Raw genomic sequence first — 25,826 nt, 5'->3', positions numbered from 1 at the left:
CACTTTTTTTCTTTTTTTTTTTTTTTTTTAAGACTGAGTGTCACTTTGTCGCCCAGGCTTGGAGTGCAGTGGTGCAGTCTTGACTCATTGCAACCCCCACTTCCCAGATTCAAGTGATTCTCCTGCCTCAGCCTCCTGAGTAGCTGGGATTACAGGTGCCCACCACCATGCCCAGCTAATTTTTTGTATTTTTAGTAGAGACAGGGTTTCACCATGTTGGCCAGGCTGGTCCCGAACTTTTGACCTCAAGCAATCCCCCTGCCTTGGCCTCCCAAAGTGCTGGGATTACAGGCATGAGCCACCATGCCGAGCTTCTTTATTATCCTTTTAATGTCTGTGGGATCAGTAGTGATGACCCCTCTTTATTTTCTGATTTTAGTAATGTATGTATACTCTCTCTTTTTTTGTGGTTAGTATGTCTAGAGATTTATTAATGTTATTGATCTTCAGCGAATCAGTTTTTGGTTTTGCCGTTTTTATTATTGTTTCCTGTTTTCAATGTCTTGTTTGTTTGTTTGTTTGTTTTTTGAGACGGAATCTTGCTCTGTTGCCAAGGCTGGAATGCAATGGTGCAATCTCAGCTCACTGCAGCCTCAGCCTCCCAAGTAACTGGGATTACAAGCGTACACCACCACGCCCGGCTAATTTTTGTATTTTTAGTAGAGACGAGGTTTCGCCATGTTGGCCAGGGTAGTCTCGAACTCCTGACCTCAAGTGATCTGCCCACCTTGGTTCCAAAAGTGCTGGGATTACAGGCGTGAGCCACCCCGGCCTGCTCTGTTGATATATTTTCAAGCTCATGCCAGTCTACTGGGTGAGCCCATCAAAAGCATTCTTCATTTCTGACACTTTATTTTTCATTTGGAACACTTCGATTCTTTCTTAGAGTTTCCATCTCACCACTTATATTTCTGATCTGTTCTTCCTTGTTATCCACATTTTTCATTAGCACTCTTAGCATATTAATCATAGTTGTTTTCAATTCCCGGTCTGATAATTCCAACATCCCTGCCATATTTGAGTCTGGTTTGGATGCTTGCTCTGTCTCTTCTGACATACTGTCAGGTGGCCAGTGTTGTCTACCTGGACACCTGAGCCCAGGACTCTGGGGCTTTTATTGGGGGCTTATCTCTTAGGCATAGGACCTGTGTGACTGACCACAATTACTGAAGTTCCAGAGCCTTCAAAGGAAAGCAGGTGTTCACCTTCAGTCACACTGTTTGCGCAAACTATCTAAACAGACTAGTACAACATGGTTCAAGATCTGAGCATACAGAACACATTTGCCAGTTCAGATATTTCAAGAGCTCAGTTACCACAAGCTGGCCAAGGCTTATTCATGAAAATAAGCCCTTTTGGGGGATGCTGAAGGCTTTGGCAATTCAGGCTTGCTGAGTTAATGCGTTCCCACACAGCTAATATCCCAATTTAAAAATCAATCATATAAATAAGAAAAGACTGGCAATCAAATAGAAACTTGAACAGAGGAGAGTAATACCCAATAAAGGAAAATCAGTAATTTTAAGCTTATGGAAAAGTGCCTACCATTTCATAAGATAAGATAAATGCAAATTAAAGCAACACTGAGATAATGTTTTTCACCGATCTGATTAATAAAAGGTGTGGGAAACAGGTAATTCTATGCGTATGTATATTTGTATTACCTGTATGGAATATATTTTGACATTATTTCTCAAAATTCCAAATGCAAACACTCTTTGACTTAGCGTTTCACTTTTTAGGAATTTATTATACAGATAAACTCTTATAATTGTGAAACAACAGCCAAGTGTAGTGGCCCATGCCTGTAATCCCAGTACTTTGGGAGGCCAAGGTGGGCAGATCACGAGGTCAGGAGTTCGAGACCATCCTGGCCAACATGGTGAAACCCCATCTCTACTAAAAATACAAAAGTTACCCGGGCGTGGTGGCGCGTACCTGTAATCCCAGCTACTCGGGAGGCTGAGACAGGAGAATCGCTTGAACCAGGGGAGGCGGAGGTTGCGGTGAGCTGAGATTGCACTGTTGCACTCCAGCCTGGGCGACAGAGCGAAAATCCATCTCAGGGGGAAAAAATATGAAACAACATAAGTTTGTGATAGCAAAAGATTGGGAAAAAAATCTAAATTTCATTAATAGGGGACTGGTTAAATAAAATATACATCTTAGTTAAACTATCAGGCATGTTTAAGCTTCATGATACATATTGCCACAGGAGAATAATTTTTAACCATAATGTTATACTCTAAAGACATTTCCTTCGTTTTAGAAATAAAAAGCTGTCATCCACTCAGATCTTATACTTGTTAGAAATATAGAACTCAGATTTCAGCTGGCTTTGAGGTTCCTTATGTGTATGCATTTGAGCTATGAAGAAGTTTGAAGGTTAAGGATTATTTAGGTATAACTCATGTTTTCTCAAACCAGGAAAAAAATTGGGGACATAACTGTCATGGAGTTATCTTTACTCAATCTGGTGTAGAAAGCATTTCCCAACCTCAGAGATTTATGTTCTTTTTTTTGTTTTAAAGACAGATGCACATTATTCCATACTGTCACTTCTTCTGTGTCTGTCAGACTCTCCTTCAAACAGCAGTTATGTGGAGACACCAAGAAATAAAGAAGTGGGTATGTTACTAGATGCCTTAACATATGAGAAGTAAAAGAGAAATTGTTTGATTACTTAGTTACTAAACACTGAGTTTTATTGAAACTTCTAAAAATTTGTGAAACTAAAGTATTTCTATTGCTTTAGATGCTATCACAATTGTAAAATTTTATTTAAAATGCTGTCAGCCCTCTATATTCTCAGGTTCCAGACCCACAGATTCAATCAACTACAGATCAAAAATATTCAAAATAAATAAATAATAATACAACAGTCTAAAATAATACAATTTTTAAAAAAACTATTTACATAGCATTTACATGATATTAGGTATTATAAGTAATCTAGAGATTATTTAAAGTATACAGCAGGATGTATTTAGGTTATGTGCACATACTACATCATTTTCTGTCAGCCTTGAGCATTGCGGAGGGTGGTGTACCTCCTGGAACCAATTCCCCTCAGATATTGAGGGATGACTGTATTCGTTCTAACTTTACAAACTACCTTCAGCTGTAGAAAGAGAACACTCACCTTTGAGAATGAGTTAATTAAAATGTAAAATGTTTTAGAATATCAATCTATTAAATGTTTCAATATTTTTAAATTTTTATTTCCTGAGTATTTTATTTTGAGTCTTGTTAGTCTTTTTTCCTTAGTTTTGAGGTTTTTTTTCAAAGATAGGTATAATAAAGCCGATGAAGTTCTTCTGTTACATTTTAGAAAAGAAAGATGATTTCGACTGGGGAAAATACTTGATGGAAGGTGAAGAAATGGACATTGGTCCATACATGGACACACCAGTAAGTGGTAGTAGTTTTGCTATTGAAAATTGAAATACACTCCAGGTGGTATAGATGATTTTCATGGGTCTTTCCACCCTAGGTCAACTTAGCTAAAACAGGAACACTCTTCACTAAGCTAGAGTCATTTATTATGGAAGCCTGATTAGGATTTCGCACCAAATCATTAGTGGTAAGAAGTTAAAAGGGGCCGGGCATGGTGGCTCACATCTGTAATCTCAGCACTTTCGAGAGGCAGGAGGATTGCTTGAGCCTAGGAATTTGAGACCAGCCTGGGCAACATAGCGAGATCTTGTGTCTATTTTTAAAAAATAAACTCTAAAAAAGTTGTCTGGGCTTGGTGGCTCACACCTGTAGTCCCAGCATTGTGGGAGGCTGAGGTAGGCGGATCACTTGAGGCCAGGAGTTCGAGAGCAGCCTGGGCAACATAGTGAAACCCCGTCAACTAAGAATACAAAAAAGTAGCTGGGTGTGGTGGTACACGCCTGTAATCCCAGCTACTCAGGAGGCTCAGGCACGAGAATCTCTTGAACACAGGAGGTGGAGGTTGCAATGAGCTGAGATCGTGCTATTGCACTCCAACCTGGATGACAAAGCGAGAGACTCTGTCTCAAAAAAAAAAAAAAAGAAGTTAAAAGGGGTGAGTACAAGTATCCCTTAAGGACCTGTGATCTTGGGACTTTTTGCCACAAAAAATAATTCCATTCCTTATTATTTCAACATTATAGAAAAAAAGAAAAAGTAGTAATCATATTTCCATTCCTATAATAGGCACTTCCAAGAGATTTAGGAAAAAAAAATTTGTTTTTCTGTTCCATGTTGCTTCAAAGTTTTTGCTTCAAAGTTTTCTTAGTCTTTTAATGTAAATAGCTTTAAGTGTTATACTCTGTAAAGCTAAAGTGTATCTCTTTTTTAAATCAGAATTGGTCTGAAGAAAGTGAAGAGGAAAATGATCAACAGCCCTTAAGCAGAGAGGACTCTGGAATTCAGGTAGACAGGACACCGTTAGAAGAACAAGATCAAAACAGAAAACTGGATCCTTGTATCAGTTGGAAAGGTATTATGTGTTACGAGGTGCTGGCATTTTCTAATAGACAAATTCCCTAGAAGGAAAGGCAAACTTTGAGATCAGTTCCATGTAATCAAGGTATTGGCTAAGCTCTACCATCCTTATAAAACCAATTTTTAAAACCATTAGTAATGTTTTCTATGATGCTTAAGTAGTAGTACTATAGAATTAATGTTGAATTCATACATGTAGAGTGTAATTTTGTAATTTTTTTCCTATACTTCTGAGAACTTTCTCAGCTGTAAATGCTTCCTTTTTTTTTTTTTTTTTAATTGGAGAAGGACTGATTTTGCTAAGATTGTGCCACTGCACTCCAGCTCTGGCAACAGAGCGAGACCCTGTCTCAAAAAAAAAAAAATAAAAAAGTATAAGGGAGGGTATGCATAGGTTATATGCAAATACTATGCCATTTTATATCAGGGACTTGAGCACCTGCAGATTTTGGTGTCTGCAGCATTCCTGCAACCAATCCCCATTGGATACTGAGGGACAGCTGCATTTATTCCGGACTTTCTAATCTGTGCACTTGGTGTCAGTGTGACCCAGAAACAGACAGACTTTTTTATTTGTGTGGCTTTGTAGTATTATGTCTTAATACATAGATGGCAAGTTTCCTTTCAGCTACTTGGGAGGCTGAGGCAGGAAAATCACTTGGCTCCTTCTCTTTTTTTTTTGGAGACAAGGGTCTCACTCTGTTTCCCAGGCTAGAGTGCAGTGGCACAATCTTAGCTCACTGCAACCTCTGCCTCCTGGCCTCAAGCGATCCTCCCACCTCAGCCTCCTGAGTAGCTGGAACTACAGGTGAGTGCCACCATACCCAGTTAATTTTTGTATTTTTTGTAGACACAGGGTTTCACCATGTTGCCCAGGCTAGTCTCAAACTCCTAGACTCAAGCAATTACTCCGCCTCTGCCTCCCAAAGTGCTGGGATTACAGATGTGAGCCACCATGCCCAGCCCACTTTGCTCTTCCCCCCCACCCCTTTTATTTGAGACGGAGTCTCACTCTGTCGCCCAGGCTATGGTACAGTAGCATGATCTCACCTCACTGCAAACTCCATCTCCCAGGTTCAAACAATTCTCCTGCCTCAGCTTCCCAAGTAGCTGGGGTTACAGGCGTGTACCACACTCAGCTAATTTTTGTATTTTTAGTAGAGACAGGGTTTCACCATGTTGGCCAGGCTGGTCTCAAATTCCTGACCTCAACTCATCCACCCGTCTCTGCCTCCCAAAGTGCGGGGATTACAGATGTGAATCACTGCTCTTTTTCAAAATTGGCTTAGCTATTTGTGAACTTTTATTCTTCTATAGACATTTTAGAAGCAGGATGGTAAACTTTAAAGAAAAAAAAGGCCAGGTGCAGTGGCTTACGCCTGTAATCCCAGCACTTTGGGAGGCTGAGCTGGGTGTATCACTTGAGGTCAGGAGTTCAAGACCAGCCTGATCAACATGGTGAAACCCCACGTCTACTAAAAATACAAAATTAGCTGGGCATAGTGGCGCATGCCTGTAATCCCAGCTACTTGGGAGTCTGAAGCAGGAGAATCGCTTGAACCCAGCAGGTAGAGATTGCAGAGAGCCAAGATCACACCATTGCACTCCAGCCTGGGCAACAACAGCAAAACTTTATCTCAAAAAAAATTTAAAAAAAAATCCAGCTGGAGTTTTTATTGGGATTGCAGAGAACTTATAGTTCTAATTTGGGGAGGCTTGATTGCCTTAACATAATAATAGCTACATTTATCGTAATTTTTTATCTTTTTTACTAGAGTTTGGAAATTTTTTTTAAACATCTCGAGTGTTCATTTGTTAATTTCTACATATGTTATAGTTTTTATTTTTGTGAATGTTGCCTCTTTTGTTTATTCCTGATGTAGAAGAAATAATACTGCTTTCTGTAAGTTGTCCTTATATGCAGCATTTTTACTGAATTCTCATAATAGTTTGTTGATTCATTTGGTTTCTTATATAGATGATTAGTATCATCTGCGAATATTGATGGTTTTATTCTTCTTGCTAGTTCTTATGCCTGTATCTTCTCTGTGACATGATCAAATCTCTTTTCTGGCCCAGCAGCCCAACCCTCTAGTCTGTAGCAGAAGCAACAGCTCATGGGAGTGGGCTTCCTGGATGACTAGGTCTCATCCTAAGGGGGGTTATACCTGAAACTCCTCTGTTAAGTGTGATGGTTGTTTGGTATCAGTTCAGGGTATGTGGCCTTTATCAAATTAAGACAATTTCCTTCTATTACTTTTTTTTTCTAGAAGTCTTTAATCATGAATAAATGGTGAATTTTTATTAAATGCTACTATTTATCCGTGAGATAATCTCATAACTTTTCTCTTTTATCCTAATAATGCATCGATAGATTTTCTGATGTTGAATTATCCTTGAATTCTTCACCTAAACTTGCTTGATCATGTTATTTTTTAGTACATTTTTAGATCGGATTCAATTTTGGATTTGCTTTTTTTTTTTTTTTAAGACCGGGTCCTGCTCTGTCACCCAGGCTGGAGTGCAGTAGCGTGATCACAGCTCACTCCAGCCTCAACCTCCTGGGCTCAAAGTATCCTCCCACCTCAGCCTCCTAAGAAGCTGGGACTTCCAGTGCATGCCACCACACCCAGCTATCTTTGTTACTTTTTTGTAGAGATGAGGTGTCACTATGTTTGAGACCAGCCCAGGCTGGGATTGCAGGTGTGAGCCACCAAGCCCAGCAGGTTAGCTCTTTTTTAATGTAGGATTTTTCACTTTATTCTTTGATGAATTACATGTATCCTGTCTTTGTCTAGTTTAAAGCATCACTGTTATATTAGCCTCATAAAATGTTAGGTGGCTTTCTCTTTTTCTGCTTTTTCAAACAACTTGTATAAGATAGAGGTTATCTAATCCTTCAAAATTTAGCACCAGTCCCGAGACTTTGAGAGTGGTTGGGAAGGTCTTCAGTTACCGTTTCAGTTTCCTTAATGGTTATTGGACAATTAACACATACCATTTATATCTTTTTATGTATGTGGCAATTTTTTTTTTTTTACTTTCTAGTCAGTTACATTTAATTAAATTTAGTATGTGTTTCTATATGTGTGGTTTTATTTTATTTTACTTTGTTTTTTGAGATAGGGTCTCACTGTGTCACCCAGGCTGGAGCGTAGTGGCATGATCTCAGCTCACTGCAGCCTCAACCTCTTGGCTCAACCAGTCCCCTCTCGTGTCAGCCTCCTGAGAACAAGCACATGCCACCATCCCTGGCTAATTTTTTTGTATTTTTCGTGGAGATGGGGGTCATACTTTGTTGCCCAGGCTGGTCTTGAACTCCTGGATTCAAGTGGTCATCCCGCCCTGGCTTCCCAAAGGGCTGGGATTATATGTGTGAGCCATAGAACCCAGCAGATATATGTGGTTTAAAATAATCATATATACATAAATGTTAGGTAGCTTTTATTTTTAAAAAGCCGTTTTCAACTATACGTTTGAATGGAGCTGTAAGTCCAGGCATTGTGACCCAGTATTTTGTTGTTGTTAACTCAAACTGATTACATTTCTTTCAAGCAGATGAGCCAGATGACCGAAGCTGGCTGGAACATCATGTGGTCCATCAGTACTGGACAGCCAGGCCCTCCCAGTTTCCTCATAGTTTACATTTGCACTCTAATTTAGCTGCTGTCTGGTAAGAAGCTAAAGTTTTCATTTAATGTGATGATAGAAGAAACTTTGATGTTTAAACATTGGGCTTTGATTTGTGACTTAAGTTCTTCCCTGAAATTTAAACTTGTTTTTGTTTTGACAATTCTTTTTTTTTTGGAGACAGATTCTCACTCTCGTTGCCCAGACTGCAGTGCAGTGGTGAGATCTCAGCTCACTGCAGTCTTGACCTCACTCAACTAATTTTTTATTTTTTATTTTATTTTACTTTTTTTTGCAGGGGGAGACAAAGTCTCACTCTGTCACCCTGGCTGGAGTGCAGTGGCGTAATCATGGCTCACTGTAACATCTGCCTCCCGGGTTCCAGCAATTGTCGTCCTTCAGCCTCCCAAGTAGCTGGGATTATAGGTGCACGCCACCATGCCCAGCTAATTTTTATATTTTTAGCGGAGATGGGGTTTTACCATGTTGGCCAGGCTGGTGTTGAACTCCTGTCCTCAAGTGATCCACCTGCCTCGGCCTCCCAAAGTGCTGGAATTACAGGCGTGAGCCAGCACACCTGGCTGGTGTTGAAAATTTTAGTTGAATAGTTTTTAATTATTTGTTATTGAAAATCATTAAATTATAGTATTATTTAATTATAGTCTCTGTTTCCATTTTTTGTTGTTAATTTCAATGTAAATGGATTGGTATATATTAGGGCATTATTTGATTTCTGTTTTGGTATACTTACTGCAAAAATACACATCTTGTTTTCCAGAAAACAACATTACATAGTTGTAAACATTTGCCTAAATCAGCAATAAACGTAACAATTGTAATTGTTCTGAAAGTGTTTCTCAGAGTATTCTGATTGACATGAAAATATAGGGGGCATTTAAGCCATTTATTATGTATACTTGTTAGTTGATTGCTACTTAAGTTAGCACTAAATTGCAAATATTCTTTGAGATAAGTTATTTACTTACTTAGAAACCTTTCTATTGACATTTATGTTTGCTGTCTCATAGGGACCAACACTTGTACAGCAGTGATCCATTGTATGTTCCAGATGACAGGGTTTTGGTTACTGAGACTCAGGTTATTCGGGAAACCCTATGGTAAGAAATATTTATTTAATTAATAGTCTTTATGAGACTTGATTACTGAGAAGCAAAAACTTTTATTAAAGGAAACTTTTCAAGCATTTTCACATGCAAATTAGAAAAGGTTCATTAGGTGTGAAGTTCGGACCAGATTTGACTGTGGAGATTGAGAGAGTTTGATATATACTTCATTTTCATTTTAAATAATTTAGCATATGATTTACTTAGGTTAGCCCATCTCTTCTTTAACACCTGAGTTCAAAGCAAGATTTGCTACTGACTTTTTTTTTTTTTTTTTTTTTTTGAGACGGAGTCTCACTCTCTTGCCCAGGCTGGAGTGCAGTAGCTCTATCTCAGCTCACTGCAAGCTTCACCTCCCGGGTTCATGCCATTCTCCTGCCTCAGCCTCCCGAGTAGCTGGGACTACAGGAACCCACCACCACACCCGGCTAATTTTTACTTTTTTAGTAGAGACGGGTTTCACCATGTTAGCCAGGATGGTCTAGATCTCCTGACCTCATGATCCGCCCACCTTGGCCTCCCAAAGTGCTGGGATTACAGGCGTGAGCCACCGTGCCGGCAGCTACTGACTATTCTTAATAGGTGGAGTATATCAATGAGGGCCTGTGCTTGTACCTGGAAGCCAGGAATCTAATGCGGCACATGGTGCTGTTACTACTGAAATTCCAAGTCCTGGTGCTCTCACCATAAAGTATGATATTGACATGCTCACATTCTTAGAAATAGGAAGATCTCTTTGGGTCGTCAAGTATATGGGGGAGATGCTTTGACAACATGTTTTGGACTTCTCTAAGATGATGTTGAAATATCTTGAGTCTTAGGGTAATCAGATGAAAAGATTGATGTCTTCCATTTTCTTATTATCTGACCTTTTTGCCCCTAATTCTGAATATTTAATAAAAATTTCCTGAGGTGGGGCATGGTGGCTCACACCTGTAATCCCAGCGCTGTGGGAGGCCAAGGCAGGTGGATCACTTGAGCTCAGGAGTTCGAGACCAGCCTGGGCAACATGGTGAAACCCCATATCTACAAAAAATGCAAAAATTAGCCAGGCATGGTGACATGCACCTGTAGTCCCAGCTGCTGGAGAGGCTGAGGCTGCAGAATCACTTGAACCCAGGAGGTTGTGGCTCCAGTGAGCTGTGATCATGCTGCTGCACTCCAGCCTGGGTGGGTGACAAAGTGAGTCCCTGTCAAAAAAAAAAAAAATGTCCTGGGCATACTGTCATGAATATTTTTCTAGACTTAAAGTACACTCGTCTTTTTTTAATCTCATTTCAGGTTACTTTCAGGAGTGAAAAAGCTCTTTATATTTCAGTTGATAGATGGGAAGGTAACTGTGAGAAACAATATTATAGTAACTCATTTAACACATGTAAGTTATTTGTATTTATGGTAATTTAAGAAATAGGATTTATGTAAACTAGTAATATAATTTTAGAACATTTTACAATATTAAAATTGCTATTGAACTCGTTCTTGCTTCCTCACATGCAAAAAAAAGCTAACTTAAAAATATTTAATATCCAAAAAGAAAAACTGAGTTGTGCATCTTTATAGTACTTAGAGGATTCCTTAATATTGTTTGGAACATATTTAATTTCAATTTGCATTTTCTGCTTTTTATTTGTCATTCTGTATTGTGAAAGTTATATACTGTAATTTTGTTTTGCTTTAAGTACATTTATGTAATTATGTATGTTTTTAAAAATATAAGCCATAATTCTCTAGTCTGTTGAAATTATTGTTCACTTTTTCCTTTGTGTATAAAATTATAAATATTAATCATATTACTACTTTGTCTTCTACTAAACATACTGTTTAAAACAATTGCAAAAGAAGTATTTTACAGCGAGAGGGAAATGAATTTGAATGTTTACAGAAGACCACCTTTGAATAATTGCAGTTTGCTTCTGTTGTAGAGCTGTTTACGATCTGTGCTGGAACAAATAGCAGCATATGGCCAGGTTGTGTTTCGACTGCAGGAGTTCATTGATGAAGTCATGGGACACAGTTCTGAGAGCATGCTGCCTGGAAGTGGGTCTGTTCCTAAGAAGTCAACTGAAGCTCCCTTTAGAACCTACCAGGCTTTCATGTGGGCCCTGTACAAATATTTCATTAGTTTCAAAGAGGAACTTGCAGAAATTGAGAAGTGCATCATCAATAATGGTATTAAATGTTCTTCATCTTTACTCATACTACACGTAACTCATAATTTGAATGCCATTTAGAGTTTTCATTATATAAGATTTGAAAGTTGCCTAGCAAATAGGTAGTTCTCGTGAATGCTTCATTTTTAAAATTATTTTAAATTTATATTTTTAAGCCATTCATATCTCTAAAAATCAAAAAACTACAGAAGATTTAGAATGAAAAATCTAAATTATTCTTCCTGCACCAGTACCCCAGCCAGTCAGTTCTCCTCTCCAGAGACAGCCAGGTCCTTGGCTTCTTACGCATCCTTCCAGAAAGAGTTTCAACATACATGAGCAGTACATATACATATACGCATACCTAGCAGTCATTACACTGCTCTCTTCAAATTTTTCTAGTTTAAATTTTGAGGATAATACCATACATATATGAAGAGCTTCTGTTTTCCTTTTTACAAATTGAGTGTTTCATCATATGGTCGTATCATAGCCCAGTCTCCTTAATGGATTTAGGTTGTTCCCAGGCTTTTGCTATTGCCAGTAGTGCTGCAGTGGTAATCACTTCTACATATCCATTATCGTACACAGGCAGTGAGTTATCTGTAGGGTAGGTTCTTTTTTTTTTTCATTTGAGACGGAGTGTCGCTCTGTTACCTAGGCTGGAGTGCAGTGGCGCAATCTCTGCTCACTGCAAGCTCCGCCTCCTGGGTTCAAGTGATTTTCATGCCTCAGCCTCCCGAGTAACTGATTACAGGCACCTGCCACCATCCCCAGCTAATTTTTGTATTTTCAATAGAGACAGGCTTTCACCATGTTGACCACCTTGGCCTCCCAAAATGCTGGGATTACAGGCGTAAGCTGGGATTATACTGCATCTGACCATGTGGGGTAGGTTCTTATATATGAAATTGCTGGGTCATGTGTGATTTTCCTAAGTTTTGCCACTTTATGGGGAGGTATAGGTAAATACATTTTTACTGTTGTGAGCCATGTAGATGAATACCTGTTTCCTCACACTTCTTGCCATCTGTGTGTTACCAGACGTTTTGGTCTTCACCAGTATGACAGCTGTAAAATGGTAACCCATGTAGCTTTTTTCCCCTTAAATTTCATTTTGAACTACCACAAAAAACAGTACAGAGAGGCCCTGTGTTCCCATGACCTTGCTTCCCCCAGTGGTAAAACCTTACATAGTGACAGTACATGGTCAAAACTGGGAAACAGACATTGACACAGCACATTAGCCAAACTGCAGACCTGACATGGTTTCACCAGTGTCGCAGGAACTTGCTTTGAACAGGGGTGGATGTGGTATCTTCATGTATAGTTTATCACATGTCTAGCTCCACATAGCCACTTCCATGTTCAGATCACAGCTGTGCCATTGCCTCCCAGGAGCTTGCTTGTGCAGCCCTTTGTAGGCACAGCCTCCCTCACCCCTCTCTGTAACATTAGCCCATTGGGAGGTGTTTTGTTTTACCTAGTGTAATTTTAATTTGCATTCTTTTATTATAAGTAAGGTCAAGTGACTTTCTGTATGTTTTAGAATCACTCATCATTCCTTTTTTATGAACTGTCAGTTCCTTTATACATTATTTTTCTGCTGAGTTGTCTTTTTCTCTGTGACTTGCAGGAGTTCTTCCTTAGGGAAATTAGGTCCTTGTGGTGTGAGATTAAAATCCACCGTCCTCCATTTTGCCCTGCCTGTCCATAAGCCTGATGATTTGCCAGCATTTATGTCACATTTTAGATGCATATATTTTTCCTTGCTGTTGAGTTCGATTTATTGATATTTGCAGATACTACAATAACTCTTGCAATAGTGGTGGACAAGTTGGCACCTCGATTGTCTCAGCTCAAGGTTCTGCACAAAGTGTTTAGTACTGGAGTAGCAGAAGTTCCACCTGATACTCGAAATGTCGTCCGGGCCTCTCACCTGCTTAACACCCTGTACAAGGCCATTCTTGAATATGACAATGTTGGAGAAGCCTCTGAGCAAACCGTAAGTGAGACTTCTGCCTAAAGTGTGTGACTCCATGCTGCACAGCAGAGGAGTGATAGACAGCTGATGGTAGTTCTTTGTTAAGTGATACTTGAATGATGACTCGTCAGACAGTTCAGAGTTTTTAAATTAACTTCCAAATTTAAGGCTGTAGGAAACTGGCTTTTCAGCTCTAATTGCCAAGATCCTCAGAAGGATGAGGCAAGGACAAGGCAAGCTGTGAGAAGTACCTACCTGATGTGTATAGATATTTACAATAACGCTTTCTTACATAAACACTAACATGTAACTAACATGACATGAGATAGCTGAAGTAGACACATCCACAGAAACAAAGTGGAATGCTGGTTACCAAGGGCTGGGGAATGGGGAGCTGTTGTTTAATGGGTACAGAGTTTCAGTTTTATAACATGAAAAAGTTCTGGAGATTTGTCACAACGATATGAATGTACTTAAAACCTCTGAACTTAAAAATGGTGAGGGTCAGGCACAGTGGCTCGTGCCTGTAATCCCAACACTTTGGGAGGCCGAGGCAGGAGGATTGATTGAGCCCAGGAGTTTGAGACTTGCCTAGGCAACATAGTAAGACTCTGTCTTTAAAAAATTAGTTAAATTAAAATTTTCTAAAATATACAGTTAGGATGATAAATTTTATGTTATATATTTTATATTGTATTTTAAAAAATACAAATCTAGGCCATGCATAGTGGCTCACGCCTGTAGTCCCAGCTACATATGAGTCTGAGGTGAGAGGATCACTTGAGCCCAGGAATTTGAGACCAGCCTGGGCAACATACTGAGACCCTGTCTCTACAAAAAATTTTTAAAGTAGCCAGGTGTGCTGACACCAGGAATTCGAGACCAGCCTGGCTAACATGGTGAAACCCCGTCTCTACTAAAAATACAAACATTAGCCTAGTGTGGTGGCGAACACCTGTCATCCCAGCTACTCAGGAGGCTGAGGCAGGAGAATCGCTTGAACCCGGGAGGATGCAGTGAGCCGAGATCACACCACTACACTCCAGCCTGGGCAATAGAGCAAGACTCTGTCTCAAAAAAGGTAGCCAGCTCTGGAGGCACATGCCTATGGTCCCAGGTACTCGAGAGGCTAAGGCAGGAAGATGGCTTGAGTGTGGAAGGTCAAGGCTGCAGTGAGCCATGTTTGTGCCACTGCACTCCAGCTTGGGTAACAGAGCAAGACCCTGTCTCAAACAATATATAGATTTAAAAATAAAAATCTAACTAGAGGCTGTAATTTAGAATGCTACAGTCTTATTTGGGTATGTACATTAGGTGTATTTTCTAGTTTGTTGGTATAACTTTTTTTCACACCAATTTAATACCATATTTCTTTTTTTCTTTTTTTTTTTTTTTGAGACGTAGTCTTGCTCTGTTGCCAGGCTGGAGTGCAGTCGAACGATCTTGGCTCACTGCAACCTCCACCTCCCAGGTTCAAGCGATTCTTCTGCCTCAGCCCCCTGAGTAGCTGGGACTACAGGCGCACATCACCATGCCCGGCTAATTTTTTGGGGGTTTTTTTTGTTTTTTGTTTGAGATGGAGTCTCGCCCTGTCGCCCAGGCTGGAGTGCAGTGTCGTGATCTTGGCTCACTGCAACCTCCGCCTCCTGGGTTCAAACTATTCTCCTGCCTTAGCCTCCTGAGTACCTGGGATTACAGGCGCCCACCACCATGCCCATCTAATTTTTGTATTTTTTATAGAGATAGGGTTTCACCGTGTTGGCCAGGCTGGTCTCGAGCTCCTGACCTCCTGATCCGCCCACCTCGGCCTTCCAAAGTGCTGGGATTACAGGCATGAGCCACCACACCCAGCTGTATTTTTTTTTAATAGAGATGGAGTTTCACCATATTGGCCAGGCTGGTCTCAAACTCCTGACCTTGTGATCTGCCCACCTCAGCCTCCCAAAGTGCTGGGGTTACAGGTGTGAGCCACCATGCCCAGCCAATTTCCTCATTCTTAATGGATGCTTTGCTAGTAATAGGATTTAGATAGGGAAACCTTGTTCGCTTGCCTGGGCTATCTCAGGATACACCTGCTGCCTCTGTGTCACTTTCACTCTCAAGTTTCCCAGTCTGGACTACAAACAATATGATCATCCCATATTTAGGTGAGTTTTTCTTTTTTCTTTTTTTTTTCTTTTTGTTTTGAGACAGTGTCACTCTGTTGCCAGGCTGGAGTGTAGTGGCACGATCTTGGCTCATTGCAGCCTCCACCTGCCAGATTCAAGCAATTCTCCTCCCTCAGCCTCCCAAGTAGCCAGGACTACAGGCGCGTGTCACCATGCCCAGCTAATTTTTGTATTTTTAGTAGAGAGGGGGTTTCACCATGTTGGCCAGGATGGTCTCAATTTCTTACCTCAGGTGATCCGCCCACCTCGGTCTCCCAAAGTGCTGGGATCACAGGCGTGAGCCACCACGCCCGGCATTTAGGTGAGTTTTTCATAAGGATTTTGTAGTGTATGTTTTTGGATTTTTAATTTCTTTGTGCCCCAAACAACGTAGAAATCCGATCACTTTTTTAAAGGCATTTCAGAAATGTTTAAACCTCCTTTTATCCTAGTGACCAGGGAACCCTGAGAGCTGACCGTGCACACTCTCTGCCTCAGGTCTCCCTCCTTTTCTCTCTCTGGGTGGAAACGGTGCGGCCTTACCTGCAGACGGTGGACGAGTGGATCGTGCACGGGCACCTGTGGGATGGCGCCAGGGAGTTCATCATCCAGAGGTGAGCTGCAGCAGAGCACAAGGTCACTGGGGGCTGGCATCACCAGTTTCCTCCCCATGAAAATCAAATGCTTTCGTTAGTTTCAAACAGTACTGAGAAAGCACAGTTCACATCACAGAACTTGTCGTCATCATAGGCAAGTTCTATTTCATTTTTACGGAAGGCATCAGTAATACCAGCTGATTAGAAATATCTTTGTCCAAGTTTTGTCAGTCCACAACTTTTCTTAAGCAAATTATATTTTTGGATGGTAGTATATTTACGGCTAGCTAGTACACACTGCTTCCCATAAAATGAGTTTAGATGATATCATATGGTTTCAGCTATTTCCATTGTAAATTATCAGTAAAGAGATACAGAAATATTACAGAGTATGCCTCTAATATATTTATTTCTCTGAATTATCTACTGATTTCTTTTACCTTAGTATATTTTACAAAACAAGGAAAATCTTAATCCATTTATGACAATTTCCCTTCAGTTAATTGATTTTTCTGAATAGAATCATATAAACAATGTAGAGCTATTTGTACTCTTTTAGCCCAATTTTAAATTATGCGGTATATTTAGATATATGGTTTCTATTGATAGCTATCCATTGAGCTCATCAGGAAGGATAACTTTAAGTCTTTAGTGTTCTGGAAGGGTAGCAATATGTATGCAATGCTCACATAAGTGAACTGACCCTTCCTTCAACTCAGTCTCATATCTGTCACTGTGTTCTGATTCATCAATCTCACATGAGAATTTTTGTGAAAAATGGGACTCTGACTGTTCTTCTAGGGTGATGATTGACCATCATTTTATTGTTAAAAGTAGTCCAGTTAAGAATCTTTGTAGGGAAAGTGATAGAGAAGTCTGCAAATTAGTTTCACAGCAGATGGTAAATGGATAAACTTTTATTCTTCTTCTAAAGAGGACCAAATTAGTCATATTTTAAATAATTCCAATTCAGGAAACTATTTCTACTTAAATTTTACTTAACACTATTCAAAGTATTTATTCACTTTTCTCTTTAAACTGAGATGAGATTAAAACTGTCCCATTTTGCCTAAAGTTTGCTTCAGTTTACTAATAATTAATACTATGTTTTATAATGTCTGGACAACAGACTAGAACAAGTATGCTGTTTTTAAGAAAGAGAAATAAGAGTTTAAAATTCTTTTGAATCTCTTTAGAAACAAAAATGTTCCAGTTAATCACAGAGACTTCTGGTATGCAACTTACACGTTATATAGCGTATCAGAAAAGACAGAAAATGAAGAAAAAATGAGTGATAACGCTAGTGCGAGTTCTGGCAGTGACCAGGGGCCCTCCAGCAGGCAGCACACCATGGTGTCCTTCCTCAAACCTGTCCTGAAGCAGATCATAATGGCTGGCAAGTCGATGCAGCTGCTGAAGAACCTGCAGTGTGCGGAGAGCACCACCTGCCAGGCAGGAGCCAGAGGTACTTGTTCCGTCTTCCTGTGTCTCCCTTGGTGTTGGGACACCTGACCCTACTCGCTCTTGTCATCCTGATACCTAATTATTTTGTAGTTTGCAAGTCATCAAACCCTCTTATTTCGGTGGCAATTATCGTCATGGTTGAATTAGTAACCATGCTGCTCTTGATTTTTTAAAAGATTGTCTTCATTGAAAACTTTTAGTGCTGTGTTTGAAAAGGCAGTGACGATAAGTTCCACATGCATTTTCCTCACTCTGGATTCCTTAGGACTGGAACTTTAAAAAGTAATTCCCTGCCATTTCTTTTCTTTTATTATTTTTATAAATTGACATAATAATTGTACATATTCATGGGGTACATAGTGATGTTTTGATACATATATAGTGATCAGATCAGGTTAATTAGCACTTCCATCATCTCAAACATTTACTACTTCTTTATGTTGGGGACATTCAGTATCCTCCTCTTTGCTATGTGCAACTCTATAATACATTATTAACTATAGTCATCCCATAGTGATACAGAGCACTAGAACTTATTCCTTCCAGCTAGCTATTTGTATCCTTTAACAAATATCTTCCTCTTTTTCCCTTCCCCCTACAAAATCCAGCATCTGGTATCCTGTTCTACTTTTTACTAATACGAGATCAACATTTTTTAGCTACCAGATGAGTGAGAACATGCAGTGTTTAACTTTCTGTTCCTGGCTTATTTCACTTAATGTCCACCATTTCCATCAGTGTTGCTGCAAACAACAGGATTCACTCTTTTTTATCTTCGAGATATATATATATATATCTCACAATTTTTTTACCCATTCATCTGTTGTTGGGCACCTAGGTTGATTCCATGTCTTGGCTGTGTGAATAGTGCTGCAGTAAACATGGGGGTGCGGATGTCTCTTTGATATCCTGATTTCCTTTCCTTTGGATAAATGCCCACCAGTGGGATTGCTATATCATATAGTAGTTCTATTTGTAGTTTTTTGAGGAACCTCCAAACTGTTCTCCATGGTGTCTGTACTAGTTTATATTCCCACCAACATTGTGTAAGAGTTTCCTTTTCTCCACATCCTCACCAGCATTTATTTTTTGTCTTCGTGATAAATAACCATCCTGACTGGGGTGAAATGATACCTCATTGTGGTTTTGATTTGCATTTTCCCTAATAATTAGTGATGCTGAGCATTTTTTCATCTATTTCTTGGCCATTTGTATTACTTCTTTGGAGAAATGTCTGTTCAGATCATTTGCCTTTTTTTTTTTTTTTTTTTCCTGAGACAGAGTTTTACTCCCATCACCCAGGCTGGAGTGCAGTGGTGCAATCTGGGCTCACTGCAAGCTCTGCCTCCCTGGCTCAAGTGATTCTCCTGCTTCAGCCTCCTGAGCAGCTGGGATTATAGGCACCCGCCACCACACCCGGCTAATTTTTTGTGTTTTTAGTAGAGACGAGGTTTCACCACGTTGGCCAGGCTGATCTCGAACTCCTGACCTCAAGTGATCTGCCCACCTTGGCCTCCCAGAGTGTTGGGATTACAGGCGTGAGCCACCGTGCCTGGCCTCATTCATTGAATTCTTTCACTGTAAAATTTGTTTGTGTGTTAAACATCTGTTTCTGTTGAATTTCTCATTCAAATCATTCTTTTCCTGATTTTGTTGAGTGTTTATTTGTACTGTCTTGTATCTCACTGAGTTCTCTTATATCTCACCGAGTTTCCTCAAGATTTTAATTCTGAATTATTTTTCCGGCATTTCCTATATCGTTGTAGTCTCTTGCTAGAGAATTATTGGTTTTCTTGGGAGTTGTCATGTTTCTTTGCTTTTTCATGTTTGATGTATTTCTACATTGATTTCTACACATCTGGTGGGAAAGTCACCTTTTCCAATTTTATGGAGTACGTTTTGTAAAGAGTTATTCATATGAATGGGTCTTGGAGTGTGGGTTCAGTGGGATGCATTCGCCTTGGTTCTGGACAAATGCAGTAGTATAGTCTCCATGTACTTTCTTCAGTTGTAATCCACTTTAGTGATGTTTGCAAGTGCCTCAGTGGCCTACAGTGAGGGGGTTTGTGGCAACAGTGGCACAGTTGGCTGGGCGTGGTGGCTCACGCCTGTAATCCCAGCACTTTCTTTTTTGAGACAGTCTTGCTCTATTACCCAGGCTGGAGTGCAGTGGCGTGATCTCGGCTCACTGCAAACTCTGCCTCCTGGGTTCAAGTCATTCTCTTGCCTCAGTCTCTCAAGTAGATGGGATTACAGGCATATGCCACCACGCCTGGCTAATTTTTGTATTTTTAGTAGAGATCGGGTTTTACCATGTTGGTGAGGCTGATCTCAAACTCCTGGCCTCAAGCAATCCACCCGCCTCGGCCTCCCAAAGTGTTGGGATTGCAGGCTTGAGCCATCACGCCCAGCCAATCCCAGCACTTTCGGAGGCCAAGGCAGGTGGATTACTTGAGGCCAGGAGTTTGAGACCAGCCTGGCCAACATGGTGAAACCCTGTCTCTACCCAAAATATAAAAATTAGCTAGATGTGGTGGCGCATGCCTATAATCCCAGCTGCTTGGGAGGCTGAGGCACAAGAATCACTGGAACCCGGAAGGCGGAGGTTGCAGTGAGCCAAGATTATACCACTGTACTCCAACCTGGGCAACAAAGCAAGACTCTGTCCCAAAACAAAAAACAAACAGTAGCACAGCTTTGCTGGGATGGGCTTGCTGGACTGTTTCTCAGATTAGGGGTACATGCATGTACACAGTGGTTTGGCCAAGATGGGGTCTGGCTCAGGGTTTGGGACCACAGGGTGTTACTCTGGCCAGGAACATGAGCATGTGGTTGCTTGGCCAGCCTATAGGTTTATTTGCCTGCCAGCAATGGCCCAAGGGGCTGTTTCTCAGGCCTAGGATGTAGGCACAAAACTGGTTTTCTGGCCAGGGGCTCCATGAGAACAGCCCTCAGGGTCATTTCTCAAGCCTTGGACATGAGCACAGGCTTCTTTGCTCGCCTGGGAGTATGTTTGCTGGGGGTGACCTATAAGGCTGTTTCTTAGGCCCAGGATGTGGGTACAAGGCTGCTTTGCTAGCCTGGGTGCATGTCTGCCTGCACAGTTCAAGGGGCTCTTTCTCAGTCCTGGGACATGGTCACATGGCTTGTTGGCCGTCCTAGGTATGTATCTGCCAGTGACAGCCCATGAGGCTGCTTCTGAGGCCCAGCATGTGGGTGGAAGGCTGCTCGGCTGGCATGAGGGTGTGTTTACTGGGGGTGGTCTTCAAGGCTCTTTCTCAGGTTTGGGATATGGGTGCCAGCTGGCTCAGAACATGCCCACCAAGAGCAGACCACAGGGCTGTTTGGCTGGCCCAGTATGCAGGCCTGTGGCCGCTCAGCTGGCCTGTGACTCCCAGGCGCTGCCTATGGGACTTCTTCTCCAACCAAAGATGCCGTGCAAGGCCGCTCAAGAAGCCTAGGTACATGCCTGCCAGGGCAGCCTCTGAAACTGTTTCTCAGACCCTGAATGCTGGCCCAGGGCCACTGGGTAGGCCACGGGCCTGTCTGCAAGGGGTTGGTGCTGTGGGGCTGTTTCTCAGTTCCTGGGCACAGGTCTGTAACTGCTTCACCAGCCTGGAGGCATGTCAGCTGGTAGGAAGCTCAGGGGTCTGTTCCCACCCTCTAGAGATGGCACAGCAATTTGGCCAGCTCAAAGATGGGTTTGGTCTGTTGGGGCTGCCAGACTGTTCCTCTGGCTGAAAGTGCAGTGGCAGGGACTGGTTTTTCTGCTGTGCAGGACCAGAATCACAGCCGATCCTGGGCCCAGGCTCCACATAGCTGGGGTTGTGGTGTTCAGCCACCCCTGTGGCCTTGGTGGAATGAGGATGGAGCCCCAGTGGCTGGGGTGCAGGAGAGGTGCAGCGGCTACTGGCCCAGAGGAGGGCGTGCTCCAGAGGTGGCTCTGGTCTGAAGATGGTGCCATGCTGCAACAGCTTGGCTCAAAGGGGTGGGTGGGGAAGGCACACCTTGTGCCCCTAACCCGGGGCAAGGCAGCTGCGTGAATTCCCAGCAGCTCTCCAAACTGGGCTCAGAGCTCGTGGGAACTGTGGAATCCTCCTGTAGTAATGACTATAGGTGTTTGTGGGGGCTAGTGAGTTTCTTCTGCTTACCCTTACCCTACAATGGGAAGTCCTTCTTGACTCCAGACCAGCCTGATCTGCGAAGCTGCAGAGGCTGGAAGCCTCCACACTGCCCTCCTGGGCCTCCAGTCACCAACACTGTGTCACACTCCCCCTCTGCACTCCAGCACTCGCCCTTCAACTCCAGTCGGATCTTTTTTTTTTTTTTTTTTTTTTTTTGAGACGGAGTCTTGCCCTGTCGCCCAGGCTGGAGTGCAGTGGCGCCATCTCGGCTCACTGCGAACTCCGCCTCCTGGGTTCTCTCCTGCCTCAGCCTCCCCAGCAGCTGGGACTACAGGCATACACCACCATGCCCAGCTAATTTTTTTGTATTTTTAGTAGAGACGGGGTTTCACCATGCTAGCCAGGATGGTCTCGATCCCCTGACCTCATGATCCGCCCACCTCGGCCTCCTAAAGTGTTGGGATTACAGGTGTGAGCCACCACCCCCAGCCTCCAGTCGGATCTTAACTGTTGATTCGTTGCTTTGGTCCTCTCCTGCTGTTGGGAGAGGAGCACCAGACGTCTCCAGGCAGCCACCTTGCTGGCATCACTCCCTCTGGCTTTTTTATTTTATTTTGTTTTATTTTATTTATTTATTTTTTTTGAAACCAAGTCTCACTCTGTTGCCCAGACTGGAGTGCAGTGGCATGATCTCGGCTCACTGCAACTTCTGCCTCACAGGTTCAAGTGATTTCTCATGCCTCAGCTTCCCAAGTAGCTGGGACTATAGGTGTGAGCCACTACGCCCGGCTAATTTTTTGTGTTTTTAGTAGAGATGGGGTTTCACCATTTTGGCCAAGCTGGTCTTGAACTCCTGACCTCAGCTGATCCACCCGCCTCTTAAAGTGCTGGGATTACAAGCGTGAGCCACCACACCCAGCCCTTCTGGCATTTCTTAATGCAATGCAGCGTTTAGCCCTTGAGGGCTGTGAACCATGGCTGATAAGAATTTCTTATGAGTAGTTCAGACTCTATCATAAATTTCAAGAAAATGATGCAATTTAATATATTCAAAGTTTTATGCTGTAATCCCAGCACTTTGGGAGACTGAGGCAGGCAGATCACGAGGTCAGGAGATCGATACCATCCTGGTCAACGTGGTAAAACCCCATCTCTACTGAAAATACAAAAATTAGCTGGGCATGGTGGCATGGGCCTGTAATTCCCCACTACTCAGGAGGCTGAGGCAGGAGAATCGCTTCAACCAGGGAGTCAGAGATTGCAGTGAGCCGAGATCATGCCACTGCACTCCAGCCTGGTGACAGAGTGAGACTCCGTGTCAAAAAAAAAAGTTTTATCAACTGACTAAAAAGTCTTGGAAGATAAAGATGTGACCTTATTTATACATCTCAATCATCTCAATGTTATGTTAATTATATTATTGTATCTACTTGAAATAAGTAGATGCAATACTGATTTTCACTTTGTGGAATATTTCCTTCTTATGTAGTGAGCTTCCCAGGGCCACTGTCAGAAGCGTTTTTTCCAATGAGACTGCGACTCCTATCAGGGTTACCATAGTGTTATGCAGTATTGTAATAAATTTCAAGTGTCCTGATTAGGATCTTACTCTTTTTTTTTTTTTTTTTTTTTTTTGAGACAGGTTTCACTCCTATGCCCAAACTGGACTGGAGTGCAGTGGCGTGATCTCGGCGCATTGCAGCCTTCACCTGCCAGTGCTCAAGCAGTTCTCGTGCCTCGGCCTCCCAAGTAGCTTGGGACCACAGGCACATTCCACTGCACTCAGCTAATTTTTTTGTAGAGCTGAGGTTTCACCATGTTGCCCAGGCTGGTCTCAAACTCCTGAGCTTAAGTGATCCACCCGCCTCAGCCTCCTAAAGTGCTGGGATTACAGGCATGAGCCACTGCACCCAGACATGATATTATTTAATATTTCTTGGGCCAGGCACAGTGGCTCACGACTGTAATCCCAGCACTTTGGGAGGCCGAGGTGGGTGGATCACTTGAGTCAGGAGTTTGAGACCAGCCTGACCAACATGGTGAAACCCCGTCTGTACTAAAAAACAAATATATAAAATTAGCCGGGCGTGGTGGCACATGCCTGTAATCCCAGCTACTTGGGAGGCTGAGGCAGGAGAATTGTTTGAACCCAGGAGGCGGAGGTTGCAGTGAGCCAAGATGGCGCCATTGCGCTCCAGCCTGGGCAACAAGAGCAAAACTCCATCTCAAAAAATATATATTATTTTGTTACTATATATAAATATATATATTTAATATTTATATATATATTTAATATTTATATATAAATATATAGATTTTGTTACTTAATATATTGTTAATGTTAATATGATTAAACAGAATGTTACTTAATATGATTAAACAGAACTTAGTTCACCTTACATATTTCTTTATGTTTCAGATGCAGAAAGAAAAAGTTTATACACTCTCTTTCTGGAATCTGTACAGTCCCGTCTTCGACATGGAGAAGATTCCACTCCACAGGTTCTTACTGAGCAACAGGCAACCAAGGAGAACCTAATGAAGATGCAGTCCATTGCTGAAAGCCATCTTGAACTGGATGATGTTCATGATCCACTGCTTGCCATTAACTTTGCAAGGTGAGACACACCTGCAAGGTTATCAGTAATTGAAATGGCATCATTTGTGCAATGTTTGCTAACTGTTTATTTCTGGCAGGTAGGGCTTTCCAGGCCTAAAAACAAAAACAAAAACTCTTGTAGGCTATCCTTTCTTTTTTCTTTTTACTTTTTTTTTTTGTTTGTTTGTTTGAGATGGAGCCTCACTCTGTCACCCAGGCTGGAGTGTAGTGGTGTGATCTTGGCTGACTGCTGCAACCTCTGCCTCCCAGGTTAAGCAATTTTCCTACCTCAGCCTCCCAGGTACCTGGGACTACAGGCATGTGCCACCATGCCCCGCTAATTTTTGTATTTTTAGTAGAGACGGGGTTTCATCATGTTGGCCAGGCTTGCCTCGAACTCCTGACCTCAGGTGATCTGCCCACCTCGGCCTCCCAAAGTGCTGGGATTACAGGTGTGAGCCACCACGCCATGCCTATCCTTTATAACAAGCAGAATACAAGATGTTGTGCTCGCCTACTTCAGGTGTATAGTTTGGATTCCATGTCGTTTGTGGAAGTCTGCAGATTTGGCCCTGCCACCATGTGGTACAACTTTTGTCTGTGCCCTCGGGCCCCTGGAAATGTCATCATTTACCCAGAAGATGCTGAAACTCTGGGCCATGAGTGGGCCCTGGACACCCATTGAGTCAGGGTCCCCACTGGCATATAATATGTCCTGGGCTTAAGCTGCTTTTAGGCACTTAGTCCATTAGAGTAAGTCATTAATACCCACACAGTTCCCGGTTGTCTAATGGCCAGCATTTGCTGTGTCCAGCCCTAATCACTAGAAAGACCAGCTCTAGTACCTGACCCTAAGGCAGTGGCAACTTCAAGAGACTGGTTCACTCAAAGGATATTTTTGGGAGAAAGATTTTTCTCTTTCTTTAATAGTTGGTAACTTCAAGACTAAAGGTAAAAATGGGACTTCAGGGTTTTGATTTAAGAGAGTTCTGTTGACAGCAGCTCATAAAAAGAAGACTCACATTTTTATCTTGAAGGATGTATTTGGAGCAGAGTGACTTCCACGAGAAGTTTGCTGGTGGTGATGTATGTGTGGATAGATCATCGGAATCTGTGACATGCCAGACTTTTGAATTAACGCTGAGATCCTGCCTCTATCCTCATATTGACAAGCAGTATCTAGATTGCTGTGGAAATCTCATGCAAACTCTAAAAAAAGATTACAGGTAAAAGAGTAATTTAATTTTGGAAGTAGTAAATAGTTGATTGTACTTGAAGAACAGTTGAGATTATTTTAAAACCTATTTCAATTTTTATTAGAGTAGGAAATGGATATACAGTAAACAATTTTCTAAGAGAAATCAATTGACCATCAATATTTTCTTAACTATGTTTTGAAACTTAATTCTTTATTTCTGAGAATCTTTCCCAAAAGAAATACAGAAAAAGCTTGTAGAAAAATTACAAAGTTTGTTATCAGAATGAAAAACACTAAATTACTTAGTGATAGATGACTAGTTTTTTAAACTATGGTA

General features: G+C 41.7%; 1 protein-coding gene across 11 annotated transcripts in view; it reads left to right on the top strand.

Annotated features, from left to right (window-relative positions):
• The window catches only part of TUBGCP5 (tubulin gamma complex component 5), a 47,562-nt gene that overhangs the window by 4,307 nt on the left and 17,429 nt on the right, over positions 1 to 25,826 (top strand). For 4 of the 11 annotated variants that reach the window (XM_063597034.1, XM_003805940.5, XM_055098698.2 and 1 more), the window contains exons 4-15: positions 2,532 to 2,628; positions 3,332 to 3,411; positions 4,333 to 4,468; positions 8,032 to 8,146; positions 9,132 to 9,221; positions 10,509 to 10,602; positions 11,150 to 11,396; positions 13,180 to 13,382; positions 16,007 to 16,122; positions 17,301 to 17,569; positions 24,112 to 24,310; positions 25,329 to 25,517. In XM_063597034.1, the coding sequence (XP_063453104.1) occupies positions 2,532 to 2,628; positions 3,332 to 3,411; positions 4,333 to 4,468; positions 8,032 to 8,146; positions 9,132 to 9,221; positions 10,509 to 10,602; positions 11,150 to 11,396; positions 13,180 to 13,382; positions 16,007 to 16,122; positions 17,301 to 17,569; positions 24,112 to 24,310; positions 25,329 to 25,517 (1,835 nt within the window). Of the gene's footprint in view, positions 1 to 2,531; positions 2,629 to 3,331; positions 3,412 to 4,332; positions 4,469 to 8,028; positions 8,147 to 9,131; positions 9,222 to 10,508; positions 10,603 to 11,149; positions 11,397 to 13,179; positions 13,383 to 16,006; positions 16,123 to 17,300; positions 17,570 to 24,111; positions 24,311 to 25,328; positions 25,518 to 25,826 lie in introns of all 11 variants that reach the window. The other 7 variants (XM_008976950.3, XM_008976957.4, XM_063597032.1 and 4 more) reach the window with 3 other exon arrangements.

This window comes from Pan paniscus, chromosome 16, assembly GCF_029289425.2.
Source record: "Pan paniscus chromosome 16, NHGRI_mPanPan1-v2.0_pri, whole genome shotgun sequence".
NCBI classification, from domain to species: Eukaryota; Metazoa; Chordata; class Mammalia; order Primates; family Hominidae; genus Pan; species Pan paniscus.
Note: the sequence above shows the minus strand (reverse complement) of the source record. Positions and strands in the feature narration are given on the sequence as shown.